At 39.9% G+C, this 20,682-nt stretch overlaps 1 protein-coding gene across 3 annotated transcripts in view; it reads right to left on the bottom strand.

Annotated features, from left to right (window-relative positions):
• The window catches only part of DIDO1 (death inducer-obliterator 1), a 48,222-nt gene extending 27,540 nt beyond the window's left edge, over positions 1-20,682 (bottom strand). For 2 of the 3 annotated variants that reach the window (XM_040080218.2, XM_040080220.1), the window contains exons 1-7: positions 20,582-20,682; positions 8,051-8,240; positions 6,438-6,542; positions 5,217-6,114; positions 4,595-4,913; positions 2,559-2,771; positions 1,831-2,056 (exon numbers count right to left, since the gene is read on the bottom strand). In XM_040080218.2, the coding sequence (XP_039936152.1) occupies positions 1,831-2,056; positions 2,559-2,771; positions 4,595-4,913; positions 5,217-6,114; positions 6,438-6,542; positions 8,051-8,135 (1,846 nt within the window). In that variant the 5' untranslated portion in view covers positions 8,136-8,240; positions 20,582-20,682. Of the gene's footprint in view, positions 1-1,830; positions 2,057-2,558; positions 2,772-4,594; positions 4,914-5,216; positions 6,115-6,437; positions 6,543-8,050; positions 8,241-19,973; positions 20,099-20,581 lie in introns of those variants that run through there. The other variant, XM_040080219.2, reaches the window with a different exon arrangement.

Below are 20,682 nucleotides of genomic sequence, written 5' to 3' on the forward strand. Positions count from 1 at the left end.
CAGACCTAGCCACTGAAAAGTAGGACACATTTTTGCACAAATACACAAACAATTTATCTAGGCATTTAGAAATTGCAGTGTTCCCACATATCAGGGCAACTTACCTTAAAAAATAAGTGAAGTTCTTCCTTGCATTTGATATGAGAGTTCTTCATCACACGAACTAGGCTGTTCTCTATTTGTTGCTAAAGTCTGGTATTTACAATCTTTTGGAATCAATTTCACTATTTAGCTGCAGGAAGCCAGTTTTCTACTGAAGTGGTTAAGTCTGTAAAACCTACAGTGTGGTAAATCTTAAGAGCAAACTCCCTTAAAAATATCCTCAAACTTTCTACCTCAAAACCTGTATTCTTGTCTCCTAGGAAAAAATTCAAATCCTACAGGAATAAGGACATTTTAACTGAAATGGTTCTATGGACACCTTTAACTGTCACAGTCAGAAAAATCTGATGTAAAATAAGCCCTTTATAGCTTCATATTTTAGTTATGTTTAAAACACTACTGCTTCTGACAAAAAAGCTAAATTTTCTTTAAAGAAGCTTAATGGAAGTTACTTGAAAAATACACCTTATGGGAGTTTGCTATACAAAAGGTAAAGGGCCCAATATGCAGAAAATTGAGAACTGCAACCATTTAACTTGATGTGGGTAAAGACCATTAAAATATACCTGGTATGTGCTATATTCATCAACAACAATTTAGGGTAACTGGTTGATTCCTCAGTGTTTGAAAATTCTAACCAGAAAAATCTCATCCTCACTATTATTTATAAAGTTATCAGTTACTTTACATGTAAGGGTTCTATAATTAGGCTTACTTATCAAATTAAAATGTAAATTGGCTGAAGTGTGGTTACAAAAGCTGTGAGAACTGCATTTCTGAATTCTTTACTCTTCAAAGGAGTAAACACAAGGTCATGTGGCTTGTAACTGAAATGTCAGATTTCATCTCAAGTTCCATAACTGCATTATAGAACTACTTAAATGGAGTCAGTCAAAAAATGTCATAAGCAGAAAGAGTTGTTCAGGCTTCAAAGTAGTATTTACTTACCTTTACATGAGTTACAAGGATGCTACTCAAAACCTGCAAAAATGGGCAAGGCAGTACCTCTGCCCAACATTCAGCTGAAATGTGCTCTTGTGTGTGTGGATGATGTGTGGAATATGAACACAGAAAGGGGGAAAAAAAGAAAATAAAGGTAAGAGAGTTGTGCCTCCCCCACCCCCTCCCCCCCAATATAAAAGTAAAGGATGGTCCTTAAGTTATTTCACATAAGGAAGAAAAGCAGCAGGAATATACTTGACAGTTAAAAGCTGTTTGCAGAGGTGTCAAGTATCATTGGATACCACGTTGAAGATTTTACTCTCAGCACCAGGCACTGAAAATGTAAGACCTGAGAGACAGGTGCCAAATCTAAATTACAAAAATACAACTGAAATTAGTACAGGCAATTGCTGATGCACGCTGCGCACTGCACAACCTTCTTGTAAAACTTAACACAAATGTATCAATACTTACCCTCTAGGTTAGAAACAGACACTGTCTTTATGGGAAAGATTTCAAGCTTAACCATGTAGTTTTCATCCAGAAATCAGCTGGGTAGATCGACAGGCTCTTAATCATACCACTGTCATATGATACAAATGAAACTCCTAAAAGTGTCTCTCATTTGTGTGTATCTGTGTGTGAATCTTTGAAGGTGGAGAAAAGTACCTTGGTGCCATAGTAAGAAAAAACCCCCGAATTCTAAACTCCCTAGTTTTTCAGAGCCAAGAATGGGGTATTCAAAGAAAATATGATTATTCAGGAATATCCCTAAGCCATACATACATTTGAACAACAGTGCAGGTGAAATGGCAGCAGTCCTTTCAGGCTTTACAGCATTGTAATTATGATCACTGGCCCAGGACGGTGTGACGGGTTCTGCCACTGGCTCTCGAGCAGGAGCTTGGCTGTTCGTCTCAGTCTTGGCTGTGCTCACAACAGTCTTCTTCACATTCACCTCTCTTTTCTCAGGGAACTGTCTCTTTTGGTTTGAAACTGGTTTGATGCCCACCTGCATAATTAAAAGTAGCTTGATTACTAATTGTCAAATATATTGCATTTTACAAACCAGAAGAGAGAGTTACATGCATGTACACCAGTTTGTTTTAACTCCTCTACTTTTATAGTGCATCATTTGAAATTATTTAATTACTCCAAAACCCAATAATTTGAGATTTAGTTTAAGCAGGTAAAATTAATTTGACTTAAAAGTAAAATTCAAAAGATGCAATTACTTAAAAGAGTACTTTTATTCAAGTCGTTGCCATCTAGACGACTTTTGCAAGGAACTATCTCCATCTAGAGGCAGTTATTAAGATTTTCTAAGAATGACAGGAAAACATTTTATTGCCCCTACCACAGAAAAAGGTAAGAGAATAACAACTAAAAAAAAAGTATCAGAAAGCTCCTCTTCAAAGCAGGACTTGGCAGTTTTATTTGAGTCAAAAAAGAGAGCACAAAAATAACACATGGTGCTCCAGGGCAACTGCTCTGGATCATGAACACAAGCTTACCTGCTGCAGAGGTTTTGGTATGCCAGGCTTTTCAGATTTTGGTCTGATCTTCTCTTTAGGTTTTGGTTTTGCATCTTTGCCAGAACTCAAGATCTTCATGGTGGCTGCAGCGTGTTTGAGGATGCAGTCGTTGCTGCAGTACACAGAGTCGGGCTGGGCCACGTTGAAACAGCCGGGGCCGATGCACTTGGAAGCACCAGGAGCTTCAATTACCTTCAAATACAGAGAAATGGAGTGAGGGCAGGCTTCAAAGAGGAAACAGCAGGAACAGCCTCTGCAAGGGGGAGAAATGCTTACACAGCTCATGTGCAGCCTGCAGCTCTGACCTGCACAACTGCCAGCATGACAACAACTCCTGACACAACACAAACAACCCATACAAAGGTAACAATTTTACTCCTCTAACACATTTTTTTCAGGATGTGCTGCATTTTCAGGTGGTTGGTCTGCTAGTCCTGAGACAAAGGAGGCTGGTTTCCTAAATTTCCAAATCCCCTAAGTACACAAATGCTTTTTACTGATCCTCTACATCATGTGAGAAATGTCCTCAATAACGCACAGCTGGGTTCTCAACAGCAAGGTCTCTAAACCATCCCCATCAGCTGCTGTCCTCAGCCAGGCACATGTGTAAGAGGAAGCACTCAGATATTCAGGTGTACAGATTAGTCTTGCTCTACAGGTTTTACCTATTTTAATTTTAGAAGTCTCCAACTTACATTAAAAAAAACCATTCTTATACACAACTTTCACATAGCCTCCTACTCCTTACACATTTATAGGTTTGCTTCTGCAATCTGAATTTTCCTCTAATTAAAAATCACTCTCCATTTATATCAAGGTGTTACAGATGAAGCACTTCCTCTTCCAACGTTATGATTCAGAAAATAGCACATTCCTTGAAAACAGAATGCATTAAGCTGAAGTCTAGAAATACTTGAAAACTCTTTAGGCTCCAATGTATCACCTCTGGGTATTGTGCTTTTAGCCTCTCTTCTGATTTACTCCTAAAAATAATATAAACCACCCACAACTACTATAGTTCTAAACAACCTCTTGCCATTTGTGATTACCAAAAGTAAGTTTTCAGGAATATTTCCAATTATATAAATCTTATTTACATAGTGTGGCTGACTTCTCTGCAATCAGAGGTCAGTACACAGTTCTATCTGCAGCAGCCTGATAAAACCTGGATTTGGGAATTTTCCCATCATGTACACACTTAAGTAAAGATAAAGAGCACTTGATGATATTCAGTAGCAGAGCCAACTAAACAGCACTGGACTCAAAAAACTTTCTGTGTACAAAGAAGTTCAAACGTATTTGGAAATATTTTTGAGAATACTGTTTTCCACGTTTATCTTAAAATAGTAAATATTTATATATTCAGCTCAAACTGTTCTATCTGTACATTAATCTCACTGTGTTGCCATGGACAGCTCTGAAATGCAAAGGGAAATGTCCAAGACACTGGCACTACTGCAGTACCTCAGGCAGAAAAAAGACAACCACTTGGGTTTTTAATTCATGTACATTAAGCTGAAGAAGCTTCTGTGCCTCTCCAACTGTGCTTGGAGCTTTATATCACAAAATTTAAACTTAACTTTAAGATTTTGAACTAGTTCCAAAGTACAGCTGGAATTAACTCCAACAGAGACTTGTCAATGTTAAATAGAAGTTTCACGACCATTGAAAATGTCCAAAATGTTTGTGTTTATTTCAAAAATAGTATAAACCAGTCCAGAATTACAGTATTTTTATTAAAAGCATTGTTTGACTTCCAAAACATTATTTAGAAAGGGCAGAATAGCACAAACTATTTCCTACACCTATATAAAACTTTTAAATCCCTCACTTGAAACTAAGTTTTAATTCCTGTACTAACAGAGCTATGGATAAACTTCTGCTAATCAGCATTGTTCAGTGGGCTGTTCATCTTATGTGTAGCTTTAAAATCAAGTCAGATTTATAGCCATACAAGTCATTGTCACCATGTACTCAGTAAAACATGAAAAATAAGAAACAATTAAAATACTTACAGGTTGAAATATCTTTAGTTTTTTCTTTCCACTTGGATTTGCAGCTTTTTCAATCCTACCCTTGATTCCTTGGTCCTCAACTGATTTTTGTTCAATTGTTCCTATGCTTGTGAATTCTGTGCCATCCGCGTTTCCTTGCTCCACTTTAGCTTCCTGCTGGTCTAGTTCTGAAACAGGCTCATCCTGTCCCTGGAGAATGGTGCAGTTTGGACAGATATAGTCCTCACCATTCCTCTCCAACAATCGCCCTCGAGCCTCAGAAATACCCACGCAGTCACCATGAAACCATTCCTCACATCTATCACAACAAATCATAAACCTGAAAAAAAAAAACAACCCACCAAGGAACAGTAAAACAGTGTGAAATGAAAAGACAAGTTACCTTCAATGAATATTTCAAGCAACATAACTTAAGCAACTCAATAAAGCACCAGTGCACAGTTCTGCCTCACTGGTTATTTCTGTATTTGTTTATCCTCTTTTAAGTATTTGTAATAAACTCCCTGCCAAAATTCAACAAACCCAAAAGCTCATTCAAAAAGTAAGCTCTAGCATCTGGCTTAATTTTTCATCGCAGAAATTTTGTCTTTACACTGCGTCTGCAGCTGAGCCCTTTGCCTACCTGTTGTTATGAGGCTGACGACAAATACAGTACAGGGCATTAGGGTCGTAGATCTCAGACTCGGGTTTGCTTTTGGGGTGTTCTTCAGGTTCCTCATCTGAGGCTCCCTTTGCACCAAGGGCAGGCTTTTCCTCCTTCTGAGCCTCAAGATCTTCAGTGTCCTCCTCACACACAACCACCTGACTCGCGATCTCAGTGCTGTCCGCAGTTTCAGGCTCCTGTTTGACAGGCACCTCAGACTCATCCTGTTTTTCAGGTGTCACATCACCTGTTTTGGAAGGAACTTTTTCTGAATTCCTTTTCCTCAGGTGGTTCTGCACATCCTTCAACACCAGCTGAGGTTTCTGCTCAACACGTTTCTTTCTTAGCCGATTCTGCAGCTCCTTTAGTGTTAACCCATCGCTATCACTATCAGAAGTAGCATCTTCCTCTTCCTCCTCCTCTTCTTCTTCCTCCTCTTTTGTGGGTCTGCTTTTAGGGCTTTTCTGCTCCTTACAACTCCTGGTGCAAATCCTCCGAGTGACAGGTTTTATATCTGGAGTGCTTTCAACGCTGTCTTCAGAAGCGGTTTCAGCATCTGTGGCTGGGCCAGAGGCTGCTTCACTGGAATCCTCCAGGGTCGTGGGAACACTCCTCCTCCCCCTGCGCCTCACCGTGGTCAGGAACTCTTCCACTCTCTCTGTGCGCTTTGGCTGCCGTCCACTCCTCCTGAGGTTTATGCCTTGCTGCTGCTGAGGCTGCTGCTCTCCAGAGTCCACATCAGCATCTCCTGCACCCTCTCTCTTGGCAATTGTGGTTCTCCGAAACCCCCAGGTTTTCCTGAACTCTTTACTTGTCGGCTTGACAGACTTCTGCTCCTCCTCATTGCTTTGCTCACCTTTATCATCCAACACTGATGCTAAAAACAAGGGAAGCGTTAATAAATGGTGGCAATGGATGATGTGCTTTCTTAAAAGCTTTTTTCAACATGCTACTTTCTTTGTGGTATCTATGTATCTCTAATTTGTATGATAAGCCTCAAAACAGATAAAATGTTTTCTTGTGAATGTAATACAACAGCAGTAGCAATTAAATACATCACTGATGCCTGTGACAACATATTCCAGCTGCTCCCGTTACAAACTCGAGTTATTTTAAATAATTTACACACGCGTAACACACACACATACATATATGATGGGCAAGTAAGCACATTTTCAATTGCAAAGGAAGAACTCTTACCAGGAGAACTGTTTTCCATGTTGTCAGTATTAGGTTCAGACTCTAATGGCACTGAATTTCCAGCTTGTTCCATAGTAAAGGCAACGCTGTCCACAGTCTGAAATGCTGAAGAGAAACAATGTCCAAAACTCTCATTCAAAAATATTCATAGCCAAAGTAATTAGTAAATACTCAGATCTCAGTATTAATTGTAACTTGTATTTCAAGCCACAAATGTTCCTTCAAAGCACTAAGTTAAAGATGTGGGTTTGGACACTGTACTGGCATTATTTTATTGAGCAGCCTTAGGATTTCTGGTATTTCTCAAAAAAACCCCCAACCAAACAAAAAACTCCTTCATGGTATGAACGTACTCTGTAGGGTGTCTGGCAAAAAACCCTACAGCAGTTCCACTTGCTTTTGTGTGGAATTAAATGTAAGAAAGGCTGGTCCTTGACATGATTTATTTACAGAAATGTTTTCAGCCTACGTGATCTATCAGAATGACCCAAAATCCCCTGATTCGGCAAAGAACCTCCAACTGTCACAGACTCAGCCACAAAAAAAAAAAAGAAATTTATGCTGACAACCAGATCTGTTTTCTCACTTACTACAAGACTCTGTTATTTGAGAAGGCAGAAGCAAATGACAGAAATAAATGTAAGATCTGTATTTTGATAAATTTGGGAATACCCTGGTTTGAACAAGTATTAAGTTAACGTATTTCCAATGAGTTGCATGCCCTGGAACTGCTCCTAAGGGCACAGACACTGGTCTTAGGAAACTGGAACATGAAGAAGTAACTGCACCTCAAAGAAGAGGCTAAATAGAAAGTTAATTGAAAACAAAGAACACACCCCAACTCTCCCCAAGGATGTTTCTGGATATGCGTATCCCTGGCCAAGGAATTGCAAAGGTAAGCCAAAAGGGAACATGAGCAGATTTCCTAAGTAACAGCACTGAAAAATCAGATATTTTTAACAGCTACAAGTTTCAAAGACATCCTTCAGCAAGCTTTGCCCAGTTTTCCAGTGCTCCCTGGGAATAAATGCCTCCTTATTTCACATTCTGCATCACTTCCATTACTGTTCTGCCTTAACACAATCCCTCCTCTGCAAATCTTCTGCTTTCAGTGTTACATTTAACACTGCTGGAACAGAAATGTTAAGGGGCAATGCTATGGAAACATAAAAATCTACGCAGATATGTTGAAAAAATTAACACTTCGGTTATAACCGTGAATACTGTAAATGTCACTGGAAAAGCAGCACACGTCAGAACATTAAATAGTAACTGATTACTTTTAACATTACAGACAGAATGAAGTGAAATTTAAGCCTGCAGTACACAGGTAAAGAGCTCAAACTGTCTCAAGCCAATATGAAATTCCTTTAAGTTCCCTCATTAAAAAAACAGTAATGATAAATTTTTAATTCTTTTTTCTTTTTAAAAGCACTAGAATTATATTTGCAATATAATTAAGGGAGCTAGTCAAAACAGTTAAAGTTTCATCCCTGTTTACTCTGGAACATGTAGAAATGTTCCAATCTATAAGCAAAGGTTACCCAAATTCTGAGATATAAATTTCATCTAAAACATAAATAACTAAGAAGGCCCCCCAATGTCCTCTGTACCTGACACAGCATCAGAGACTCGAATGGTTTCTGTTTGAAGAGCTGAGCCAGCGGAGGGCAGCACAGGATCAGAGTCATTCAGCATCCTCCAGCCAGCACATGCTGAATTTCCTGACTCACAAGTGCCACACTGAATCTCTGAGCTGTCAGAAGGTCCAAATGCTATCAATCCCCTTTTTCCTGCTGGCTCCTGGAAAAAAAGAAAGGGACAAAATAAGGCGTCGATATATTTATTAACTTATCTTACTGTTGTTTAAATGATATTTGTTATTGCTTTGCTTCTATTACATTGTAAAGCAAATTCCATTAGTTTTGCACTTTCAGAAAACCACTGAACCTGGGAAAAAAGGTCACAATTAAATCAATATCACCTCCCCAGTTACCAACAGCTGAGACTTTGAAATAAATACAAAAGTTGACTGCACTCTCATTAATTCATTTAGATTCAATTAAGATTTCCAGAACAGCCACAAAACTGTAATGAGGAATTTAGTCCATGTGCAGTATACAAGCATTCTGAGAGTGGAATTTACTAAGTGCAGACTGTCAATGAAAATACAGAAATGCTTTAACCCCATTAGAATGGCCCATCTTACAATAGGGCAGATCTACTGACATATAAAATTTCAATCCAGGAGACACTACAGCTTTGAGCATCTGAGTTTTATCATCGGTAGGCAATGCCAGCATTAACCCAAAGTAGCCTACACCACACTACAACACTGGAAAAGAATTTGGGAGGTAAAGGAGGACCAGCTGGACCAGGCAAACTGGACTATGACAAATCAGTGAAGACAAAAGAACGAAACTGAACATGAACCTGTGTGTGTGAGTACTCTGCAATTAAAGATGCAGGGGAGCAAGTGTAGGATGTAACTGAAACAATAATAATTCTCTGAGAGGAACAAAAATTTTTTACTAATACTTCATACATATTTGAAAATGGGTTAGATAATCCCTCATAGACATGCCATTACATAGTCTAACTTTGATTTTTAAACAATACCTTTTTTTTTTATTTTTTACAAATCTCTGAAGCCCAATTCCTACAGCATCTGTGCTGTTCAAAAAAACACCTTTTACTCCCTAAGCAATCATTATCTCCAGGTGTTCTCCAATGTCACCGTCCAAATAAATAAGGAATGGCGAAAAGACAACCCCCCCCCCAAGGCAATTTTCATCAGTGGATCACTATTTAATGAACTATGAATCTCATGATTTGCAAGTCAGAATTAGTAAAAACAATACTAAATGTATTAATTGGTGTGTAGAGCTGGACTCACATCAGTATTTCTTCTTCCCCCTGTGCCTTTTCTATAGGGAATTATGTACATGCTTTGCCTCAGCCAAGCACTACCATTCCAACAGGAGGAAAAACTGAACAGCAAAAAAGAACAGAACACACTAATTATAAAGACCGTGGTGCTGTGTCTCATGGCACTGAATACCTGCTCTAATAGGTATTTTGCTCTTTCAGACAATGGTCTGAATGAGGGATTATATCCTGGGAGTATCTCACTGAGTTTAAAGAGCCTCCTTCGATTATGTAGTTCTGTAAGAACCTTTCAACCTCCCTGTTCAGAATCTGCAACTGATCACACATCATGCAATTTTTAAGTAATGTGCCTAAAGGCAGAGGAAAAATCAGCTCATTACTTCTTGTTTAACTCTATTAAACTATGAAACAAGCTAAGCCTTTAGCACACACAAAAAGTACCTCCTGTTTGGGTACTGACCCTGAAGAAGGAACTCTCTGCAGGGCTGTGTTCACAGTGCTGCACCTGGGCATTCAAGGCCCTGTGTGCAACCTGCTCTTCAAATTATGTTTGAGTCACCAAGTATCACCACAACACTCCAAATCCAGAGCCAGCATCATCTCTTAGGAGACACAGCTGATTGCACACAAAGTGCATCTTCCAGAGTCACTAACTGCCCACCCAGTGGTTCAGCTGCACAGGCCACAGGCTCCAGCTCCGACTGAACAGAGAACACCATTAACACCTGTAATACCCGAAAATAGAGATTTTATGCCAGAAATATTCTTTTTGCTCTAGCAGATATTTTTTATTGCTATTACCTATATTATCTCCATTACCTACAGGAAAAAAAAATGCAACTCCAATTCTAAAATAATTCTGTATTTGAGAGATATATAGTGCACTTAAAACACTTAAGTTACAGACCCTATATGTTTGCTGTAAAATGCCGCTTATTTCTTCTTATTATTCAGTATCTTTACTTTTTCCTTTCCCATGTGCTTCAAAATAATTTTTATGAAAAATAGAGGAAGTTTCAAACTTACTGTACATGGACCTGCTCTTGCAGAATTGCATCTTTAATAGAGGCTAAACTGAATTGCCTGAAAATAAGCTGAAAAATCAAGTATTATCAAAACACAAAAGGATGAAGCCTCAACTCACAATTATACTTGGCACTTCTAAGCAAATGTTCTACAAACTGCCTGCAAAAATATTTACTACAACACATGGCAACTTTGGAATCTTCAATTACCTTTCTCTTCCAGATCCAGTGGGACTCTTTATTTATTTTGTTCTGTTTGCTCTCAAATTCAGTGTTCAACTGCAGCTGAGATACTGACAGAAATATCAACAGAAGCAGCAAACTGGCAATCTTGTTTTAAACGAGCTGAACATCCATGATAATTTTACTTATTTCTCCTAACACAATATATTAATCACATTTCTGAAGTTGGAAGCTCCTGCTGGAAACTGAAAATTATTGTATTTCCCCTAGTAGACAATTCCCACCAGCATCATCCTGTCCTTCTACCTATGCTGGGTAACAATATATAATACTCTGCAGAATATTAGAAAGAATAATTTTGTTCCTCCAAAAAAAAGTAAGGAAAGAATCTCTATAAATGATGGGATAAAAAGGCAAACTAACATACATTCCAAAAGGCTGGGCTCCTGCTGAGGTTTTCAGCTTCTGTGAGCAGTCTCCAGGGAAAAAAGTCTAACGTTTTTAGACCAACTATAAATGAATTTAGAAATATATATCAGGAGTTGCTGATGTAGCATGAGCATTCCAGTGAAACAGAACAGTCAGCTAATTGGAAGTGGAGCATAAAGCTGGTGCACAGTATCTCAAGAAAAAGTCCCAATCAAAGAAACATTTATTTAGTTTTTTCCTCTCCCATTAGTTTTCAGGTAAAATGTTTCAATTGTTCTGAAACAAGTTAGGCACTTGATTTCAGTCTGGACTTAAATTCCAGAAGCAGTGGAAGCCCAGAGGTACTGTACCCTAGAAAAATCACAGAACTGTCACGAGTTTTAATTTCAATTTGGCCAACTATTCCCAAGCACTAACAAACCTGAAATCACAGGGCTGCCACGCTGCAAGAGCAGAGAGCCCAGCACTCACATTCAGCAGCCCAGGGGATCCTCCAACTACTGCAAACCCTTGCGGTTTTCAATAAACAGACTGAAAACATTGCAGAGCAGACCCAGCAGACAATTTAATCAGAGACTGAAAAAAGAGATGCGAATTTCAAATCCTGCAACTCACAAAACACATAAAAAATCTAATCTCCAACACACCTTCACTAATCAAACAAAAACCCACTCCTAATCTCCACTTCACATTCAATCAAAACCTCACCGAAGGACACTCTTATCTACTGCCTTCCATTATGAGTAAGCACTCAGAAATCACAGGTGAAAAAGGAGGGATTATCTCTGCCAGTAAAACGGAGCTGAGATATTCATGGCGGGGTGGGCTGTGAAGACACCTGGATCTGCTGTTGCTGACTTCATTAAGTCCTTTTTAGGATGCCCAACATAACATCTTTATCTGAGGTGACAGAGCAAAGTTTTTCAAGAACACCGACATTTGCCCACCTTTTTGTGTTTGTATTTCTAGATAAAGGACGATTCAATAAATTATGACAATATTCATTCAGATCGGGATTTCCACTTTTATCTCATTTCTCTGAAGAGGAAATAAAAGCTCTGACTGCATCAAGGTTTTGTCTTTACTGGAGTGGATTGTTTTATCCATTAAGGATTCCCTGCTTTAGGTAACTGGGAAGACCTCACTCTAAAACCTGATCTTGAAAGGAAGCCTAGTAATAAAATTCACCTTTAACATGAACTAAACCCATCCCCTCAAAAAAGTAACTTCATTTTCTGTTTATCTGAGGACTTGTGTACAAAAAAAGTATCTCAGTATTCAGGATAAATTCTTAAGATTTAGCTTACTGGGGACTTTATTTAGTGTTTGAGGAATATGTATGAAAGACCAGCGATTTTTATTCCCTCATTCTCACATCTAGATAGCAAAATATGCTGCATTTTATTCCTTGATCTTGGATGTCAGCACTCTTCAACATCCAGCCAATTTGCTGTAATCCCACCAAAGCTGGTACCTCATTAGGGATTACACCAGCCTCTTTTTAGCCCAAATGATTACTACCTGACACCTATTCATTCTCTTTATCTGCTACTCCAATTGAGAACTCTACAGGAATGTCTGATTTTGAAAGATCTCGCACATACTCACCCCTACAAAAACACCCATGGAAGGAAGATTCGCTCCTATTTAGGACTTGTGATAGATGACATTTACATCTTTCAGATTTTTAAAGTCTCCATACTGCAACTCCAGTTTAGATACATTATGGAAATGCAATGGCAATGCTCCAAGGACAGGATGGAAATCTCAACAACTACAATGGCCAATACAAGGTTCTGAACATGAGGGCTGGTGAGAAGACAGACTCCTTGCATGCACTAAGAAATTCAAAGCAAGATCTTACACCAGCTAGGTTTTCAAAGCAGGTATCATTCATAAGCAACCAATTTCATGTCCATGTCCTAATAAAAATCCAGTCTGTCCCAGTATATAAGATACCGGCTTCAGTTAGAATTACCTGTACCTGGGTTTTAGACGTATTTTTCTATGGGTTTCTTCAGAATTAGCTTGATAAGCAAAGCACATGGCTGAAACAATGATATCCCAGTCAGCTTTCTTAAGCATCGAAGAAACTGCAGGATGTTACAGAGCAGAAAACATCCTTTCCAGAATTATGTAACAGTGATCTTCAGTCCAAATGAACACTATCTTCTCATTTTATTCTCTGTAAAAGAGTTACTGGGCTTGCCTATTATAGCCTTCTTTAAGTGTTAAAAATTCCTGATCAGCAAATATAGTCACATGAGAAAAAACAAAATAGTCTCAGAACTCATGTAAGGATTTAATCTCTGATGCAAATAAATGCTGGCATGGTTTAGCTGATGCACTCCTACTCCTAGAAGATTGATCCCATTGAAAATTATTCTGCATCCCTTTCTGGCAAAGATGACAGCTGGGAAACCTGCATTTTCTGCTAAGCAGCAGTAAAATTAATCCCTTGCATCAAAACAAGCACTACTAAAGCAGACCTACGGATGCCAGTAGGGCATCACCTACTTTGTACAGGAACAAGCAGTTCCAGTGAGACCAGGGACAAAAGTGCAATTCAGTGACCCCCAAGAACAGCAGGAACAGGTTCTGCCCTGGCTCTGGAGATGTTCCCTCCATCTGCTCAACCATGAAAGATGAAAGGACAGATACCTTACTGCCATGGAATGCAACTGAAAATCAGATTGCACAGCCAGTCTTTTATTTTCATGTAAAACATATCCACTGCTTGCTAATTTAAGTATCTTATGAAGGAAGGGAAGCTTCTTCCACACAGTTGTGAAATGGACCTTGTGATAAAGAGAGGCAATGAGAGCTGAAGAGTGAGAGGTCACAGTCCTAAAGCTTAAGTCTGGGTATTGTGAGACAAGAAAACTCCCCTGCACTGCAAATAAGTTACTATTATCACTGCTTGACTGCTACAGCCAAGCTGCAGCTCAAGGTCAAAAGTCCATACATTCCTGGTAAATACAAAAATTTTATGCCAGAAATTTACATTTGAAGTATCATTTTAAAAATCAAGTTTGCATAAAAATCACAGTATTTCAATGCTTATAGTTAGACCCAAAAGAATAAAACTAAAGAGAAATAACACTACAAAACTTGTAACACTTATCTCTAAGTGCTTTGCTGGCTATCATTAAACACACTAAGTTAATTCCAAGATTACAAACAAAACCACCATCTCCTCTACCCACAATATGAACAACTTAAAAGTGGCAGTTCATTTTTTCCTATTCTAGAGTCAATGTATTATTCCGACTTAAAAAAAAAATTAACAAGCTTTTACATTTGTGAGATGTAGATTGAGCAGTAACACAGCCAGGCTCCTCAGGAACAACCCAGCCTCATTTAAGAAACCTGTGCTCTTCTTCAACACCTCAGGAAGCAGTAATTATTCTAGGCCAATAGGAACAGTGGTTTAGAGCCAAATTAAGACAAACTATCACCAAGATCTAGTTTCAAGGTAGCTTTTAGTATCAGGACTGTATTCCAGTCCCTGATACACTGAGCATGGCAGGGTGTTAATCTGTCAGGGATGGCATCAGGGACACTTACAGTCCAGTCTCAAACCACACCTCAGTCCAATCAGACCTGCTGCTTCTGCCCTCACCTCCCCATCTCCCATTACAGAGAGGTTCTACTCCTTGTAAAGCCTCACTTTTCAGTGTTGGGGAGTAGTACCCCATCGAGTTCCTGCCAAAAGTAATGGTTTGGGAGATCAGACTGTCCCAAGACAGAAATGGTTGAACCAGAGGATGAAGAATCTGCATCCCTTGAGGGTGGCGGAAAAGAAAGGGTGTTTATGGTAGCCGCACCACAGGAGGGCAAAGCTCCCCAAGGACACCTGAGCACACCAGTGCAGAGATTACCAGAGGGAACAGGTGAGATAAAAATTAATCCAGACGTTTCTAAGAATGTGTTGAGATCCCCTTCCTCAATCTGCCTGAAGTTTTTTCCAGAAATCTTTGACGGTACTGTAGGACCCTGAGGTGTAATGATGTGGTGCCATGAATTATTCAGTAGCACCCATTGCTATCCTAGACTGGGACTCTCAGGACATTTCAGTGTAGCTTTGTGGCCTGCAGACTTTCTGCCTTTTTATGTTCGACACTGAAAAATTCTTTCAAATGTTCATGGTATGAATGCTTGTCCTGCCTTGGTACAGGAGAGCCCATTAAGTACACATTCACATGACACCACAAACCAACACACAGTGCTGACACCAGTAAACTAATGAGAGTTAAAATGTAAACAAACATTAACTACCTTTTTGAAATTTTCAAAGATGCAGAAACAAGTTTTCAGTTTCCTTCTAGATTTTTCCTTCATTAAAAATGAGATTTAATACATTTACAATTTTCACAAGATCAGTAATTTTCAAAAGTAGAAAACAGTGAAGAGTTTAACTTTAAAATAAACTTCAGAGCAAGCCATCTTAACAGCTTATTTTTTAAAATACAAGGAAATGGATAAATTCCAAGAAGTAGATTCCCTTAATAACAAGATACACACACTTGGTCTCTGTACTTGCAATAATAAAGACGTTAACCTTTGCAAATTAAAATGTCTTTAGTCACACATTATATACCATCTCAGCTGTGTCGGAAATGAAAACATCATCAGGCTTTCCATGGCTCCTGTCACTTACCTTACAGAAGCCTCATAAGGGCCAGTGCCTCACAGGATGGAAACCTGTGCTCACACAGGACAGCAATCCTGCATGTTTGCAGGGAATGTGGCACCTCCTGAAGTGAGGAATTTAATGTGTGTGCACAGCAGCAGATTATCAGATTAGCAGCACACACCGACTGGGCCCAGCAGCAGCTAGAGAGCAAAGACAACGAGGGGTTCCACAGCACAACAGAACTGCACCAAGCAAAAACACAGAGCAGCTCCCTGGATTATGCAAAGCAAAACACACACACTGAAGTTTATTTTGATGTCCTTCAGGTTAGAACCCTCTTACTTCAGATTGCAGCACACAGAACCCGAGCAGTCAGGGGAAGAAGGGATGGACTGCTGGGTAGGTCATGCACAGAATGAGAACAGCACCAGGCATTACAGTCATTTTATTCTGGGCAAGTAGCAAAAGAGCTTCTTTGAGCCAGATTGAAGTTCTCACAGTTAAATTAAACTAAATAGCAATTTCTCATAGAAATACTCAAGGCACTTTAGCAGCAGGCCCATCAGCTATCTGGCAAGTACGAAGATTTAATTTAATAACAGATCCTATCTGTACTACAGATGTTGCCTGTCACAATTGCACAAATCAGGAACTTTAAGGGCTACAATCCTAAATCAACAGAGCCATGCTAGCACAAGTGCTTCACAGTGGTGTAATGAGATCTACGAAACTGTACTTTTACCTGTCTGTGCAGTTTGCAGGGTGAGGCAGGTGAGCACCACCCTGTGCAGTGGGCTCACAGCGCAGCTGCACTTGTAACCTTCATCTCAGGGGGAAAAAGACTTTGAAAATTCAATCAAATTCCTTGGAAGAAGAAGTTACATTGCCAAAGAGATTTTGAGGCAGGTGTGTAGGCAGGAGAGGCTTTGCCAGCACAGCTCTGTGTCAGCAGCTGGGGACAGAACCGTGACAACAGCACCAACAAACGTCAGTAACCCCTAACACAAGGCATTTACACTGTGCACATCCTCCAAGCTGCAAACCCATAATTGTGTTTGGGAAACAAAATTCATAGTGACTGTAGTGCTTTCTGCACTTATGAAAAGATTAATTTTAAGAAGGGAAAAAAGTATTACATACATGTAATTTTTATTTTCTAGTCAGAGCTCCGTGGGTAGCCTAGGCAGATACTGACTTAGTAACAGACTGACATTTGGCATTTCACTACTCCTACAACACCTTCTGAAGCCTTTACTCACATTCTTCTCAGTAAGATAATCATACTTGCCCTAACAACAAAAATTTAGCCCCCAAAAAAAACTGAGGTTTTTGGTCAGGTTTACTTCTGCTTTCAGGGTCTGAACAGCATAAGCAAAAATCAGGTAACAGATTTTGCCCATTAAGGAAAGCTGTAAGCAGAATCAAAGCAGTGTAGAGAGCTCTACTGTTTTCTTTTTCCCTTTTATTCAGCTTAAGAAACAATTAATATAGCTTTAGGTGGTCAAATGTTTAGATTAAAAGCCCAAACACGATCATCTCTTTCTTTACAAGAAACCTTCGGAGATTGCAGCAAAAGCCAATTTTAGTCAAGTCATGGCTGTAAGTTTAGAAAACAGAAGTATCAGTTACAAGCACTGTCGGTGTATCACTCAATACAAAGGATCTTTAGCACTCCTTTTCCATCATCTTGAACAAAAATATTTTGCAAATACATACTATTTATTTGCATAATATTCCATTTCTATTACTGAACTTGATCTCTTTAGCAACTCCCCAGGAAACACTCCTTGGGGAAGGCCATTCACACTCTCTGGCATTCCTCCAACAGGACACCAGGGAAATTAGTTCTTTATCAGGGCCATTAAGAACGTTCAGCTATAAATCCAACAGCTAAATCAGAGACTCTTAAAGTTTAACTTTTCACAATCCCACAGTGTGTTTATTTTTAAATAATCTATTATTTTTGACCCTAACAGTAGAGCTGTGGAAGAAAACAAAACATGTGGTAATGCAATTTTTCCGTTGTTTTGTTCAGAAAAAGCGAGCTAAAATATAACCTCTGGAACTAACTATCATTTTTATTCTTATTTCATCAAAACAGCTTTGTTAAATGAAGTAAACAGAAAGGAACTTCTTCCAAATATGGTGAAACACAGTAACTGAAGCACACTGATTATCTTATTGAGGATGCAGTAAACACAGTTGAGTTTCCAGTTTTGATTAGAATTTACTGTGAGAACATGCATAAAGTTAATTTGTGGGTTTGAGCTGCCTAACTGGAAATTCAGTATTTTTAACCCCAAAGTCTATCAGGGCTCTGTAACATCAGTAACACCCGTCAAATATCTGCTCATTTCAGAAGCTGCCTCAGATAAAAACTTCCCAGCAGTGAATCCTCCAAGCATTAACTGAGAGCTGAAACTGCACACACAAACAGGAACCAGCTCTTGCATTAACTAGGGAAATCTTACTCGTATTAAAGCCTCTCTTTCTATCTCCTATCACTGCCCTACTACTTGTGGCACACGAGACACTAGGCAGAAAGTGCACCAGAGAATATAACTGGTGCAGAGACACCAGTTCTGCCAACTAAAGCCATCTAATGTCACTCCTGCCCTGCTCCTACTTCTATAAGTTAGGTTTTGTAACTCTCAGCCCGACCCGTTTAATCCTTCCTCTTCCAGCTAATACCTCCAGCTTAAAGTTTCAGGCTGCACAGAATTTAAATCCTACTATCATTAAATTACAACTATAAAGACAATTACTATCTCAAACAAGAAACAAATAATGTGATCAACTCCCAGAAAAATCTTAGTAGTGAAGCTGGATTAAGCAGAACAAACACTGGCTTCTGGAAGTCCACTAGGCACTGAAAATATTATTATTCAATTTTATCTACTAACCTAGATTTGACTCTATTTCCATTGCTTTGGGGAGTTTCAGGGTTTTGGTGTTATTTGCTTTTTAATTCAAAATCCATCTCTTAATTATATGAAAACACCCTCTGAAGCACTGTGTTAATAGGTATTAGTTTATATTATAATTTCAACAGTTTCAAAAACTGCACGTGTTTTTGCACTGCACATACGGATGCAACACAGCAAAACCTTCATTTGCTTACCAACAGAAAATACCCCTTAAAGAAACAAACAACACAAAAAATTTAAATGGTGGTCTTGAAAACACTGATTATTTTGATTTTCTAATCACTGGAGTCAAGCAGTCTCAATGGAGGCTGAAAGGCCAACATGAGCCTTTAGTCTTTCACCCCAGTGCATTAAAACACCTTTATGTGTGACATGCTTCTGGAACTGTCAAGGGAAAAAAACTGAAGGCCTAACTGAAGAGCTATTTTGAGTTTACTTCTATATTTATTCCTATAGAAAGTTCTAAATGTCAAGGAATGATAATAAGCAGCTGGCACATATAAAAGTGGAGCACAACCCAGAATATCTACTACAATTAACACAGTACATGGTACACTTAGACGATAACTACACATCATTTTTCATTGACCAGCAATTAAATTGCTTAACAGCTGGCAAATTTTGTTTGTAGAAGTAATATCGAGAATGTTAAAGCTTAACTAATTCAAATTATCCCTTAAAAGAAAAATGAGGAAAATACACAAAAAAAGAGCAAACAGTGGAAGAAGCTATCATAAAATATGGCAAAATATAGTTTAATATCACTTGCCAAAGAATTTAGTTAAATACAACTGTGATTACTAAGTATTCAAAAGAGCTATTTCTGAAAAAAAATCTGAACTCTACCATCCAGGGAAAAACCAACCAAATAAAAACCCCAGGGAACTTAGGAATACTATATATATTGTTCTGAGTTAAAGAAAAGGAATCAGCATTTTTTTTTTCACCCCGAAGTTCCTGGAAGGAAAACCCATGGAAGACCATGCAAGAAAAAGAGCACGTTACACTGTTTCAAATTAGTGGAGCTAAAGACTGCGGGGAGAGCATAATGCACATTCATTTTATAACACATTGCGAGATTGTAACATTCTTTCCAAGTTAAAAACAACAAGCCAAGATAGCAAGATTTTCATAACCACAACTAAAACATAAGCTGTTGCTTGGAGGTATAAACTATTTACCTGTATGAAATAAAATTTGGTCCTCACTAAATAATGGTTTCTTCAAGCCAAACAAACAGCTCTAAATTATCACTACCTCCAAGAAACAGCATTTAAGTACATTAGTACCATTTAAGTACATCCGTCCAAGGATAGGGAATTGGCAAGGAATTTATTAAATATTTAAAACCGGCCAACAATTCCTACTGTCTAAATATTCGTGTTTTTCCTCCCTAAAAAGCAGTCAGCAAAACATGATAAAGTTCAACTCCCCGTGTTTAACTCACCAATAAGGAGACCACCTCCTCTGCCCACAGAAAATCAACGTCTCTGCAAGGCAGGGAAGTTTCAGTCCCACCCGCCGAAGCCCCGGAACGATTTCGGTTGAGTTTCTGGGTCCCCAAGGACGCTCGCCCGCCCCAGCCTCCCCCGGCTCGGGCCCGGGGCCGGTGGGTGCAGTCGGTGGTGCCGTCACGAAGCAGTTCCCGGCGTCAGCTTGGCCATGACGGCGACGGGCTCCGAGCACACCCGGCCTCTCCTCGCCTCGCCTTCCCCACAAGATGGAGGAGCCGCCTTCAGCCCGCTCCGCCCGGGGAGCGGCCGTTCCGCTCCGGCCCCGCCGCAGCGTGAGCCAAAGGCTTCCTCCGGGGCAGCGCACGGAGCCGCCGCCCGCCTTCTCCGGACCGGGCCGAGCCAGGCCGTGCCCGCGCCCCGCTGCCCCCGGGGAACCCCCCCCCCCCAACTCCCGAGCCGCTCCAGCCGCCCGCCCGCCTCCATTTTATAACGAGCCCAAAGGCGGCCGAGCCGCCTTTCCCGCGACCTCCCTGCCGCAACGGCGGCCCCGCTCGCACTCTCCCCCCGCCCCGGTGCTCCCCCACCCGCCTCCCGGACTCACCGCGAGCAGGGAAGGGGGGCTCTCGCCGCAGCCGCCGAGGGTCTCAGCCGCGCCGCGCCGCCATTTCCTTCTCTCTCCGCGGCGGCGCTGGGCGGGGTCGC

The sequence above is a fragment of the Hirundo rustica genome, chromosome 16 (genome assembly GCF_015227805.2).
Source record: "Hirundo rustica isolate bHirRus1 chromosome 16, bHirRus1.pri.v3, whole genome shotgun sequence".
In the NCBI taxonomy this organism is placed as follows: domain Eukaryota; kingdom Metazoa; phylum Chordata; class Aves; order Passeriformes; family Hirundinidae; genus Hirundo; species Hirundo rustica.